The sequence below is a fragment of the Nycticebus coucang genome, chromosome 14, assembly GCF_027406575.1.
Source record: "Nycticebus coucang isolate mNycCou1 chromosome 14, mNycCou1.pri, whole genome shotgun sequence".
NCBI classification, from domain to species: Eukaryota; Metazoa; Chordata; class Mammalia; order Primates; family Lorisidae; genus Nycticebus; species Nycticebus coucang.
In genome coordinates this window covers 63,772,209-63,786,834 of record NC_069793.1, presented here as the reverse complement: position 1 = coordinate 63,786,834, position 14,626 = coordinate 63,772,209, and the positions used below count along the sequence as shown (strand labels likewise).

The window sequence follows — 14,626 nt, the reverse complement described above, 5'->3', positions numbered from 1 at the left end:
GTTTACATGGATGGAGCTAGAACATATTCTTCTTAGCAAATTACCTCAAGAATGGAAGAAAAAGTATCCAATGGATAAAATATTTAATCTAAGTTATAACACTGCCTTGTGGAATAAATGTTAGTCATATTTTATAAATATATATATTCAGATTATGAATAACATGCATTTTTAACATAGTGTTGGTGCATACTATGTTCATTAAAAAGTGCTTTACTTGGCTTGGTGCTTGTAATTCAGTGGCTAGGGTGCCAGCCACGTATACCAGGGCTGGTGGGTTCGAACCCAGCCCATGGCCTGTGAAACAATGACAACTACAACAAAAAAATAGCCAGGCATTGTGGGGGGCACCTATAGTCCCAGCTACTTGGTAGGCTGAGGTAAGAGAATGGCTTAAGACCAGGACTTTGAGGTTGCTGTGAGCTGTGACATTATAGTACTCTACTGAGAGTGACATAGTGAGACTCTGCCTCGGAAAACAAAAAAAAAGGGTGGGCTTTACTTGCTAAAGGATAAAACTTCCTTGTTTTCTGTAATGTCCTAGTAGTTTATCATGAAGAGGGAGTTAGCTGTATTGGTCAATTATAAAATTTAAAATTTATGAGGTGGGTTCATGTATAAGGTAGTCCTAATTATTTACAGGTATCTAATTTAAAATTGAACCTAGCTCAATAAGAATTACAGGCTGATGTCGGAGGTGGCGGGTTCAAGCTCAGGCCTGGCCAAAAACTGCAAAAAATAAAAATAAATCTTTTTAAAAAAGAAAAAAAAAAAGAATTACAGGCTGAAACTCAGATAATGTGCAGGTAATAAATATTTCCCTACAATTTATGATCTCCTGTGGGAAGTGGCAATGTTCTCAAATGGCCTTATTTTTCTGAGCTCATTAATACATTTCTTCAACCACAAGGATGCTGCATCAATTTTTACCTAGGATGTACCCATTTTTGAGATGTAAAATGTCATGTTGTTTGACCTAAACAAATTCCTGTTTCATCCTGAAATCTTAAGCATTAGCTACTAAGTATACAGAGAAAAGCATATTCTTATTCTTTCATGGAGCTGTTTACTATAATAGACATGTCTTTTTTTTTTTTAAGAACATGTGCATCATAGCTATGGAACACATACTTGGTACCAAGGTCAAGAACAAGAGACATACACTTCAATGCATACAATAAAGTCATGGGTAGGTATTAAAATTGTTACTTTAGCCTTTCAGAAATCATTATGGGAGATTCCATGGAAGCTCAGAAGATACCTAACCTAGACTTGGCATGGATGGGAGAGGAAAGGGCAGTGAAGACTTCCTAAAGGAAGTAATTCAAGAGCTGATACATACATGATGAATAGAAATTAGTAACTGTCAATAATTTTGTGGAGGAAGGAAGATGAAGCATGATAACATTATCAGATATCTATTTTATGATTCCAAGTTGAGGACCAATGTGAGAATGCCCTTGGTTTGTCCAACACCTCAGTTGAGAACACATCTTATAGGACTGCATCCTTCTCTTACATCACTTTGTGTATTAACAGGTTATCTCATTTGAGATGCTGGGGCCACTCTACAACCACACAAAGGACACCCCTGCCATGTTCCTCCTCGCAGGAATTCCAGGATTGCAGTCTTCACATCTCTGGCTGGCTATCTCACTGGGTGCCATGTACACCATAGCCCTGATAGGAAACACCCTCATCATGACTGTAATCTGGATGGATTCCACTCTACAAGAGCCCATGTATTGCTTTCTATGTGTTCTGGCTGCCGTGGACATCATTATGGCCTCGTCTGTGATACCCAAGATGTTGAGCATCTTCTTCTCAGGAGACAGTTCCATCAGCTTTAATGCTTGTTTCACTCAGATGTATTTTGTCCATGTAGCCACAGCCGTGGAGTCAGGGCTGCTGCTTGCCATGGCTTCTGACCGCTATGTTGCCATTTGCAAACCCCTACACTACAAAAGAATTCTCACACCCCAAGTAACACTGGCAATGAGTGTAACTGTCATCATCAGAGCTATGACAGCCATGACACCACTGAGTTGGATGGTGAGTCATCTACCTTTCTGTGGCTCCAATGTGGTTCTCCACTCCTACTGTGAGCACATAGCTGTGGCCAAGTTAGCATGTGCTGACCCCATGCCCAGCAGTCTCTACAGTTTGGTTGGTTCCTCCATCATTGTGGGCTCTGACATGGTCTTCATTGCTGCCTCCTACATCTTGATTCTCAAGGCAGTATTTGGTCTTTCTTCAAAGAATGCTCAGTTGAAAGCATTAAGCACATGTGGCTCCCATGTGGGAGTCATGGCTCTGTACTATCTGCCTGGCATGGCATCCATCTATGTAGCCTGGTTTGGGAAGGACGCAGTGCCCTTGCACACGCAGGTGCTATTAGCGGACTTGTACCTGGTCATCCCACCCACCTTAAATCCCATCATCTATGGCATGAGGACCACACAAGTGCGGGAGAGAACATGGGGCTTGCTGACACGCTGGCTCTTTGGCTGCTCCATCCTGGGTTCATGCACGCAACCTCTGTCCAGACCTGGATCATTCTTGCCAACTTCAAAGATGCCTTAGAAATCTGTGGAGCTGCAGTGGTTTACCTGGTACGTTAGGAATTCTGAGGTCAGTTGGTAATGGGTAGCCTTGAATAGGCTTTCCATTTTTAGCAGAATGTGAAAGAAATGTTTTTGATATACTGAGAACCTTTTCAATGGTTTCAGTGATCCAGTACCTGAATCAGAGATAAGTTTGGACAGAGAATACAGATTTGGGATTTTTCTTTCATTAGCTTCTGACCCATATTTCCAACCCAATGCCCTACCAGTCCCTCTGCTTAAGAAATCAACTGTTTTGTATCCCTGCACTCACCTGGCTGGTTTTCTCAAAACTGTTCCTCCCTTCATGTGATTATATGAAATAAGTATTGGAATATGACTCTGGCTCAGTGGTGAACCTATTCAACTTGGGTCATGTGCTCATATGCCTAGACCAAATACTTCTCCATCCAACATGTATTCCAGTTATGGGGGAGACACACACTCAGGATTAGTGATGGTGGTTATTTTATAACATGAATTTGGAAAGAGGAAACTGGCTCACAGCAAGAGAAGATAATTAGCAAGATGGGATGAAAAGAGTGAACTGTTGTTCTGATTCCAGTTCACTTTTGGCACCCAGGTACATCCATTTAAGTCCTATAAAATACCTCTTTATCTTACTAATCTGTCCTTTGTTGTTAAACTAGCCAGAGTTACTGTACCCTTGAGCACCTTTTTGTTTTTAAGCAACAAATGAAGCTAAGTCCATGTGAGTTTGGTTTTGGAAGTCTTTGGCATTACTAGTCCTATTGTGTTTACCTTAAGGCACAGAAGAGGATTGAGTATAAAACTGGCCTTTCTTCTTGCAGGCACCTTTTAGGGGGTGTGCTCTGAGAAGAAAAGTCCAACACAGAAAAATATAAATGTCATTACTCTTTGCCAGTCAGTCAATACTTACATGATTCCGCCCCCCCCCCACGCCCCAAGTTTAGGAAGTTTTTTTTTTTTAGAGACAGAGTTTCACTTTGTCACCCTCCGTAGGGTGCCATGACATTACAGCTCACAGCAACCTCCAGTTCTTGGACTTAGGCTATTCTCTTTGCCTCAGCCTCCTGAGTAGCTGGGACTACAGGTGCCCACCACAAAGCTCGGCTATTTTTGTTGCAGTTTGGCCGGGGCCAGGTTCGAACCCGCCACCCTCAGTATATGGGACCGGCACCCTACTCACTGAGCCACGGGCACCGCCTAGGAAGTCTTAAAGTACTTAAGTCTTCAATATACATTGACAGAAAAAGATCTCATACATAAGGGGTACTTACATTTGACTCTGATACATTGACATTTATTTTTCTGTTTTTTTGAGACAGTGTCTCAGTTTGTCACCCCCGCACCCCTCCTGCCCGCCTGGTGGAGTGCTGTGGCATCACAGCTCACAGCAACCTCAAACTCTTGGGCTCAAGCAATTCTCTTGTCTCAGCCCCCAAGGAGCTGGGACTACAGGCACCCGCCACAATGCCCGGCCATTTTTTAGAGACAGGGTCTTGCTCTTGCTCGGGCTGGTCTCAAACTAGTGAGCTCAGGCAATCCACCCACCTTGGCCTCCCAGAGTGCTAGGATTACAGGTGTGAGCCACTGTGTCCAGCCTCCACTGACAATTATTAAAAAGAAAACTTCTTATAGTGTTAATCTTCAAAGTACAAGAAGAAACTAAATCAGGATCAAGTTATTGTATCTGAGTCTAAACATTCTCTGTCAATAGGGGATACAACATTAACTCATAGAGGGTATAGCAGGTCAAGTAATAATAAATGTAAAGCATATAACACAACCTCTGACATATATACCTAAAGATACACCCAGTACATTTCTAATTCCATGATATTAAGGGTAATTCTACATATTAATCAAAATGTAGTCCTCTATGGGTCCATAGTCATATGATAACCCTTTCAAATAGACTGGTTGCTTAACAATAATATCCATTTCTTTGGCTAATATTGGATTTGCTTACCTATAAGAATGTATTCTATTTCTGGAGAATAGCGGAGTAGGAATCATCCTCCTAAAAATGTGATAATGATGAACTGAAGTCCCAAAGAACAGTGAAAAGAAACTTTCCCTAGTAAGCTCTTACATACAAACAAATATGTTGTTAAACATATTTGATAAGATTTCAATTTTGAAAAGTCACACTATTCTTTCTCCATAATCGATGTAATGAATTGACTATGTCCATGAAATCAATGACTATTAGTTGCATTCAAGTGTCTGATATAAAGCAACAAGGGTATAGTCCTGCCTATACATAAAACAGAAATTTCTTCCCAGCATTTCCATCTGGAAGCCTGCCTAACCAGCTCTATCTTTCATTCTTAGAGGAATTCCCTGAAATTAGATGGGACCAACTGTTAATATTTAAAATATCTACTCAACTATACATTTCCTACCCTTTAATAGAAAATCCTGTGATTCTCACAAGATAATCAGATATGGCCCCTGGTCTATCACATGTGTGTTCATTTACATAGGGCCTGGCACCCACAGTAGACCCTTAATGTTTATATTTTAAGAGATTACAATCTTGATGAAAGGAAGATTAGATTTCCTATGGGATTTGTCCATCTGTTTCCTTTTTAAAAAATGTTTTTTGAAATTTCAGATTATAGGGGTACACACATTTTGGTTACATAATTTGCTTTTGTACATTTTAAGTCAACCTTCTAGGTGTGCCCTTCACTCAGAATATGTGCATGACACCAGTTAGGTGTGAATTTGCCCTCTGTCTCCTCCCCCTTCCTAACTACTTGGTTTCCTTTGAGTTTTATTTTCATATGTGCAAGTAAGTATTTATTTCTGTTCTTCCTTTTGAAAGAGTCTCACTTTGTCACCCACTTTTTACCCTTTTAGCTGCCTTTCCTCTTAAAGTACAGGTGTAGCAGGCCTCATTCCTTGGGTAGTAAAATGAGGGCAGGAAAAGCTCATCCCTGCCATATATGAATAAGTGTATCATGTTGGGGATGCCACCCTGTGCATTACAGGGAGCTTTGTAGGCACTGCACCTCAGCATGGCTACCTGTCTCCTGCCCTTCTGAGCAGATTTGAAAGTCACAGTAGAAGAAATAATCCATCAAACTTGTATTTGAATAGAGTAATTATCAACTAGTTTTTACTGTCCCCTTAAGGAAGAAAGAGCTTATTTAACAAAGGATGTTCCTTTACTAAAATATAAAATATTATACACACATACACACACATACAGAGTACCATTCCTGGAATACAACGGTGAACCAAAAAGTCAAAGTCCTTTTCTTCATGTAGTTCTTAGAAAGGGGAATAAGGAACTACCCTGTAGAAGCAACCTTCTTGCTTGGTCTTAATTACAAATCAGACAATGTGAAATAATATGGCATCCTTTAACTTTGCAATTTTTCTAAAAAGTAATGATAGCATCCAAATCAGTGTATAAATGTAAAAAATAAAATAAATAATAAATTTAATAAATAAAATGTAACAAATATAATAAATGTAATAAAATAAATAAATGAATCTATTTATTCCCTAATTCATTCTAGGTTTGAATGAATTTAATATCTAATAATCCCCCTTTTCTTGGAACCTTCCAAAATTTGCTCTAATAGGACCATAGTAAAAGAACAACAATGATTTATATCAACCCTCTTCTAAGTGTCTAGGGACATAACATAGTAAAAGAACAACAATGATTTATCTCAACTCTCTTCTAAACACCTAGGGTCAGTAGTGCTTTCTAATGACCTCTTCCTCAACTCTATTGCCCAACGGATCGCCCCACAGAAAGTCACATAGTCCCTCTAATGTAAGAAGGCGCCATCCTTTGCTGGGATCATGTCTGTGGCTCATCATATCACTGCACCAAGCAATTGATAGAAACTTCTCTCCTTCTACTGCTAATGCTGCAGGAGCAACTTGGAAGCTTGGTGGTTAGAATGAGTTCATTTCTCCATTTTGGCCTGTTTCACCTTCTTTATACACGAACAGCCAATACAATTAAAGTAGAAACACAATTTTTAATATTCCTTATCATAGTCTATTGAAGTTACTTTGCTTCTGCTTGTAGCTAACCTTAGATGTATTGTGTTGCTCCATCCTAACCCAACAAGCACTATCTTCAAGCTTGTACTACATCACAGCTTGTTACATAATTATGACATAACTATGTTATGTCACTATGGTGACAACACATGTCATCATAATGTTGCCCCTCTCAATAAACAGAGCCAATAATTCTCATATGCTTGCCTCATAGTTTATTTCCAGCCATGATCACTTCCACATCACACACACCCTCAAGACTTTTAATGAATTGTTTTGGTACAATCTTCCCTTCCACACGTAATAATCATTCTAAGGTTAATTGTCCAGGTAGAAAGTCTCAATTCCCTTTCATTATGTAATAATATAGGGTTCCCAAACTAGTTTTTTTTTTTTTTTTGGGGGCCCAGACCCATTCTTTCTCCCCACACTTTCTCTTCCATTCCTCCTTCTGGCATAGATTCAGAGAACAGAAAGGCAGGGTGAATATTTTATAGTTTCCAGAACCAGGAAGATTCTCCTGGTACCATCAAAAGATCCAATTTTAGCCTAACTTAGTGCATGAGCCTTTCTACCTGTTCACTTGTTTTACCTTTTTTTTTTTCCTTTTTTTTATCCCCATCTACTACTCTGAGATCATAGTTGTGTTCTAATCCAAAACCAAACTCATGTAATCCAATGGATAATATTCTACTGAGGCCGACAGAGTGCTGCTGGCATGGGCACCTTTCTGTCTACAGGGCTGTAGACTGCCAGGAGAGGCCCTAAGAGACAAAGGCACTGTCGTAAAGATGCTGGGCATAACACAGTATGATAGGTAGGTTACCACAGGCAAAACCCATGGCCTGCCTTCCTGTATCCCTGAGAAAGGAAGAAAAGCATGGGATAAGATCTCGGATCTGTACAACAATCCTATGTGGTAGAATATGTGGTTTTATGCTGAATTACACCCTTTTTTGCAAAGAGAACACGTAAAACATTTTGAACATGTGAGATGTTTCAGACCCCAATGAATAAATGATGTGAAGACACGTGACCTGAGAAGGGAGTTTGTCAATCTAATTTCATTTGAATGTGAAAAACAATTTATAATTTTTATAATCTTGTCTTCAACAGCCTTGTAAGAAACAACTTGCTTCATTAAAGCCATTTGTTTCCTCATCCATAAAGTGAAAATAAAAAAATAAGGTTCTCAGGTTTTCTGATCCTTCCAATTACAGAAAAGGGTAGGACTAGGACACTGGCCTCTTTAAGAGCCTGAAAGATGGTGACCTTCCCAGCTCATGCTCGGAGAGGGGATGACAATGGGGTGGTCTAGGCAGGTCCTGTATTCTCCGCCACACTGTATTTCTCTAGTCAAGGAGTCAGACAGCAAGGGTCATATATAGGTTGCTCAGTTGCAGCAAACCTCGGGGAAGCATTCCTGAGTGGTCTCAGCAGAGCACTCAGCTTTGGATATGAGTAGTGTTCTTTTGGTTTGATTTTCCCATATTTTATTAACTGAACTCTTAGCAAATATGCTTTAAGTGGAGAAAGTGAAACAGAAATTCTGCTTTATTAAGCATATAAGTCATGCTACTGTGAGCTAACACATACATGAGACATGTACTTTTCCTTTCAGACATATGAAGACACAGATCAGAAAAAATCAAAAAACTGGAATTGAGAGGTTATGTGGCCTGCCTAAGGTCACACATCTAGTGAAGGGAAAGCTGGTGTTGGAACCCTGGGCCCCACATCTGCCTCACAGAGATGAGGAAGCTATCAGGGGCCAGATCCAACACCATACAGGGACGACAGACTCCTTTCCCCAGGAGGCACCTGCCTTCCAGTTGTCCGTTCATTTCCTCTCACAAACTTCCAGCTTCCAGGCCTCTTCTTGCTCTTTCCTAAGATGTTCAAGAGCCTCATGGAGTTTCCACTGCAAGAGATAAAAACCTCATGAAGCTACCTCAGGCAACTTGGGCTTCCTGGCAGTGGTAGATTATGGGAAAACCAGTACTCCTCAGGCAGTGGGACAGAATGAAGACCACAGAGGGGACAGAATGAAGACCACAGAGGGAGCAGACTCTGCCTACGTGACATCCAAGGTGGGCCTCTGAGCTGAGAATTATTTTAACTACCACAGTCTCTTACTGCCTGTAAGATGGAAGAAAGGTCCATTCCTAACCTTTTGAGAAAACCACCTTAAACTTTCTTATTCATGCCTATCTTTATCCTTACCTACCATGTTATCTTCCAGTTTTCTAGAACTTGGTTCTTCAGAGTATGGTACGAGTCAGCAGCAAAAGCATCACCTGGGAGCTTGTCAGAAATGCAGAATCTTGGGCCTCAGTGAATGAGAATCTGAATTTTAGCCAGATCCCTAGTGGTTCGTATGCACATTAAAGGTAAAAAGCACTTTCTGAAGATAGTAATGCATGAGATTTCTGCTGGAAAGTATAAAATATTCAGATAACACCTTTAATTCTGTTAATAGCAATCATTTTTAAAAAATTTACTAAGTGCCTTGGCTTAAACACTACACATGCATTTAATACTTGCAGTCTCCTGAGATTGCTATTATCCCTATTTTAGAGGCAAAAAACATGAGGTTTACAGTGACTTACCCAAAGTCATTCAGCTAGCAAATGGCTGGGTTGGGATTTAACCTAGCCCTTAACCCCTATGTTATGTTAGCTCCTGGTTTTACTACTCTCAAAACAAAATGATTTAGTAAATACTTTTAATATTTTAGACATTCTTCCTGCATAGGGGAAAAAGAGAAAAAAACTAGTTTGGAGATTTGTCTTACACTATTACCTTCTAATCTCAACTCTAAGAAAGAGAATCAAGGCCAGTACTGGATCACAGGATCACTGGGACAATGGTTCTGATAAAGACACGTCAGCATGCGAGCCTGAGGAAAGAGCAACAAGAAGCCCACGTGCTGGAAGCTGACGAGATTAACAATAAAAAAGGAGTAGCAGGTGTGTCAGACAAGATTTGTCTAAAAAAATAAAAACACAACTTGGGAAAGGAGACAGGAAACTGGGTAAAGAGGAAGATGACCTGAATCACAGTTTCTGATTTTCCCTTACCTCAAGTCAGACGGACCTGAGAATATTACAGTAGAAAGCCTCACTCAGTCCTATGTGACTATAGTTTCTTCCAGCTCTAAAATCAATTGCCACGATCTCAAATTTTTAAGCCGCAGTTCTGCCTATAAATGAAGGAATGAAAATGGCTCACCCAATGTCAAATGACTATTTAAGGCACTGCGGGGAGGGATTTGCAAGTTAAGTACAGTCTTTACTACCTAGATAACAGCCTCATACTCAACTCATAAAAGGCATCCAGAACTCCAGTTAAAACCAAACTGGTCTCCTTCAAATTCTCAGCACTGACATCACCTTTGAGTTAGGCATTAAGCCACGTTGAAATCTAGGCTAGAGTATAAAAGAAGTAGGATGGAAGGAAATTAAAGAAAGTCATGAATACAGGGAAAAGTGTAGTTCCCTGTATTAGATCTCAGGGTTCTGGAGGAGTTAGGAGCCAAAGGAATCAGCTCGTAGTCTCTGAGGCTGGTGGTGAAGCCCTTAATCTCTGGAGATGATCAAGTGAGGGGCAGGGAAAGACTGGAGTGGCCAGCCTCCATCTCCCACCTTATACTCCCAGGCAACATCCTGCACAGGCACGATACTGTGGGCCTCATGCTCTGGGGATTGGCTGCAGGCCTCACACATCACCAGGCCATCCTCTTTGCAGAACACCTTTAGCTGTTGCTCATGGTGTTCACACACATCACTCTTCAGCCACATTCCTGGATGTAGCCTTAATAGACGGACTTTTTCTATCATATTGGCCAGTTGCCAATTAGGCCTCAGGTTCATTGGCTGGACAGGAGCTCGACAGAGGGGACAGGTGTAAGCCCAGTTCTTGGATTCTCCCAGGACCTCCCAGAGTCTGGAGAGACAGCTGTGGCAGAAGCTGTGGTCACAGTCGATGCTCACAGGGTCCCTCAGGAAGGTCACGCAGATAGGATAGACTACTTCTTCCACAACAGCTTCCACCAACGCTGTAGGATCCATAGTTCCTTTGCACACCCTTCTCAGAACATGAATATAACAAAAGAGAAGTAGCAAAGGCTGAGAAGAAAAGAAAAAGAGATCAGTAAATAGAGGTCAATTAGTGATTGAAAAACAAAACAAAACAACCACCCCCACCACCCCCAAAAAACCCCAAAGCTGCTTTCTTCTGACTTTTTTCAACTTTGTTTAATAAGCATTGGTATTCCCACTGAAGTTCTGACTTGGCTACATTACTCACACCACAGAAGGGACACATGGAGATGCATAAACAAGTGGATGTTCGGAATCCTCAGTTTTTACTTATTTGACTAGGATTCTCCTCTGGACCATTCCCACTCCAGTCATGCTCCACTAATCAGCATTATTTCTCCTGTACTTGTGTATGTTCACATAAAATGTGGTGTTTCAGAATCCAAAACAAGGCCACAAACACCTCCAGCTACATTCTCCGGTATGTTTACACTTATATTTATATACTTCAAGGTACAGAAAAGTAATATGCCAGAAGCCCCTTGTAATCAGATGCTTAATTTGTTTTCTTGTGTTGCATACTAAAATGTAACGTATAGAAACAGCAGTTCTTTCTCTGGGCGCTGTAACCCCTATCCACTTCTCCAGCACTAACATATTTATTATTTACCAAGATGCCAAGGCTCTCCTCAGCTTTTAGTGGAATATTAGAAGGCGAGAAGAGATGAAAGAAAACCCCCTTTGGAAGATACAACCAAATATCATTTGATGACAATCAAACCCATATTGATGGTTACTACTCCAGAAAGAAAACAGATTTTGGCAAGGCTACATTATTGATATGGAACTTGAATAGTGGGTGGCAAGCTCCTGGCTCAGTTGGCAGTATCTATTTATTCATTTTGCAAGTTTGTGTTACCACTTACAGTCTGTGAAAGGAAGAGCCATGTTGGTCTTATTTACTGTTGAATCCTCAGCACCTAAACAGGGCCCTACAGTGAAGATATTGCTGAAAAAAATATTAGTTGAATGAATAAATCAGCTAGGCATAGATAATAGTTCCTAAACCCAAAGTGCTTTTATAATTTGGTAGGTAACCAAGAGCACACTACACAGCAATAATAATAGCAAGCACTCCTTGAGCACTTACGTTACCTGCCAGGTGCTATTCTGAGTACTTTTCGTAGATAAACTTGATTTATTTCACAAACATAGGTAGAAACCATTATTGTTCTCATTTTACACGTGCTTGGCTAGGGGTTCTACTATTCCACCTTGGGCAAATTACTTAATCTCTTTAAAGGTACAATAGAAATTCAGGAAAGAGAGAAATCACTGTGGTTTAAAGTAGTCCAGTGGGGCTTCCTATAGAAAGCAGGGCAGTACATCTTATAGGACTTTGTTACAGGCCAATGGCAGGGCATATCTATCTTGCCACTGGGTTCCCTGCCCCACTTTTCTTCCTTCCACTATCACTACCAAACTGTGGGATCCAGTATTCAGAAATCCACTTTTGTTAAATCACTAACCTACTCATGATCTTATCCTGGTTTGCCAACAGGAAGCTCTCTCCCTTCATTCTTCCAACAGCATCTGTACCCAGCCAAGCAAAGGGATAAACTTACACACTTTCCTGCAAACCTCATGACCATTCTGCTTGTTCTCCCAGTTGTAAATTACTTCTCTATGACCCTGCTCTTGACATCATTTGCTATGTATTTGTTTATTGACTTACTTCCCAAAATAAAAGTTTCTTGTGGATAGGGACATTGTCTGTTTTGTTCACGTCTATTATCCCATCACCAGTAAGAGTGCATCAAATATTTGTTGAATATGAGAGAATTATATGTAAATGTTCAGGTCCAGCTGATGGTAGATTGAAAGTAGAGGAAATGCTAACATCCTCATCTAAGCTTAAAGTTGACAGAACAATAATTAAAGTTTGATACTATTATTAGGCGATACAAAGATCAACAGAAGAACTAAAGTATTAATACTCATGGCAATCGAAAATTGAGAAGATTGTGGCAATAAGATAAGCCAGTCAAAGAAATATCAAAAGGACATATCAGGAAACGCAGTGGAAGCATATCATACTGATTTAGGGTCACAGAAATATTTAATACACGGAAAAGTTATAAGTGGTGTCCTCAGCAGAGAATTTGGAGATGAGTGACAACTGCTTTTCAAAATAAGACCTGTTTCAATGTTTTAATTTTTATTACACATAAATTACTTTAAGAAACCTCAGTTAAATAAACGGTTATTTATGTCCGTGCCTTTGGCGGGAAGGGGCGGAGGGAGAGAGCCGGTCAGGGAAGGACATTGCGGGAAAGCAGCGGAGCCTGGGAAGGACTCCTGAGGAAGGAGCCAAGTGGGAAGGAGGTGCAGTGGGGGAGGCAGTCATCTCCGAGAGCAACAGGGATGGTAACCCCCTGGACCGGCTGGAGGGCGCTGGGCATGGGCGCCTGGGGGCAGAGTAAGGTGAGCTCACAGCACCAGATTTCAGAAGAGGCCGGACGGTCGACCCTCCTCCCTCCTCGGCCGGGACTGCAGTTTCCCAGCGGAAACTGAAAGTGGAGGCGTGTGGTTCCACAGCGTCCAGGGGCCCAGTGTTCACAGTGTAAGAAGCGGTACTCACCCGCCGGTCCCACGCGGGAAACCAAGTGCCTGAAGCCGGGGCAGCCACTAACTCTTCCGCTACTCCTTCTGAGCTCCAGGACCCGCCCTCAGGGCCGGAGCCAATGGGCGGCGGGCAGGGGCCAGGCTCAGTCTCCGCCACCTGGTGTGTTTGCCAGAGCCAATCACCGATAAGTATCAAAATAACCCTAGTCAATCAGAGAAGGGGACGGGAAGTGCTCTTCTTAGGCAGATTTTTTTCTGCTTCCTAAAGTTTTCTTGCCTTTTCCCCACTCAGATCCTCTTAAACTGTAAAGGAGTTAGTTCCAGGATAAATCATAGGATTGAGGTTCCGGAATGGTAGCTCAGCCATGCATTAAAAGAGACGCCACATTTCCTTGCCAAACTCAGTTGGATCTGGTTGTGTGACTTACCTTAACTCAGTGGTGGGCACACATATACAGTGCATTCTGCAATCCCCTGAGAGATTTGCGACCTCTTATGGATCCAGGTTGCACATAGTGAGTTCTCATTAATAAACCTTGGAGTTTTCCTGGCAAACTGTTATCTATACTTCAGGACTCATCTGGCAGCTTCCTCGTCACGATTGCCAGAACCCACCTTTTGAGTTAGAAAGAGACACTGGGAAATGATGGGAGGAAGTGGAATCCCTAATCATAAACTGTATTAAACATAAAAAACCCCAGCAACAACCCTCTCTCACCCAAACACACAGGCACAAGAATGTGCAAACACAACTCTTAGTAAGACAGAGATTTGGATTTTTCTTTGTATTCTCAGGGCCCTTTCCTTTTCCTCATACTGAGGTCTTCATTGAATAAGCAAATGAAGGCACATTTTACCTGCACAGAGAAATACCCAGGAAATCCTCCAATTGAAGCTCCTTTCCAAATAGCATCTTCATTGTTAGAACTGATACTCTATGTATCCCCAGGCCAATGTCACAGCCCAAGCCACTGTTTAAATATTGAAGGGAGAGAGCCAGAAAATTCCTGAAACAAATGGAAGTAAAGGAAAAAAAAAAATGAAAAAAGAAAGAAAGAAAAAGAAAAAAAGAAAGAAATCGGTGGTAATGGAGGGCTGAGTTGGACCCTCTGCCTGAATTGGATCTGGAAAAATGGTTGCCCTAATAAAATAGTGAATGAATTAATTAAAAAAAGCCATTTGAAATATTTATTGAATATCAATTTTCGGGTAGTACTATACTGGATGCTGGGATTACCACTACGGGTCAAACAATCTCTGCCTTTTAAGAAGTTTAAGATCGAATTGGTTGTACTTCTCTGGAATTTCTGTGAAGTTGAAACAATGGAGAAATCTTTCTCATGT

General features: G+C 41.1%; 2 protein-coding genes across 2 annotated transcripts; one reads left to right on the top strand and one right to left on the bottom strand.

The window, feature by feature from the left end:
• The first annotated feature begins 1,497 nt into the window (after positions 1–1,497).
• LOC128564514 (olfactory receptor 52I1-like) lies at positions 1,498–2,583 on the top strand. Its single transcript, XM_053559970.1, has one exon. The coding sequence runs from the start codon at positions 1,555–1,557 to the stop codon at positions 2,581–2,583; it is 1,029 nt and encodes a 342-aa protein (XP_053415945.1). The 5' UTR covers positions 1,498–1,554.
• Positions 2,584–6,411: 3,828 nt separating this feature from the next.
• LOC128565373 (E3 ubiquitin-protein ligase TRIM68-like) lies at positions 6,412–13,351 on the bottom strand. The gene is made up of 3 exons (XM_053561777.1): positions 13,299–13,351; positions 10,262–10,744; positions 6,412–8,538 (listed from the first exon to the last, which is right to left on the bottom strand). The coding sequence occupies exons 2-3, from the start codon at positions 10,685–10,687 to the stop codon at positions 8,458–8,460; spliced, it is 507 nt and encodes a 168-aa protein (XP_053417752.1). The 5' UTR covers positions 10,688–10,744; positions 13,299–13,351; the 3' UTR covers positions 6,412–8,457.
• Between the last annotated feature and the right edge of the window lie 1,275 nt (positions 13,352–14,626).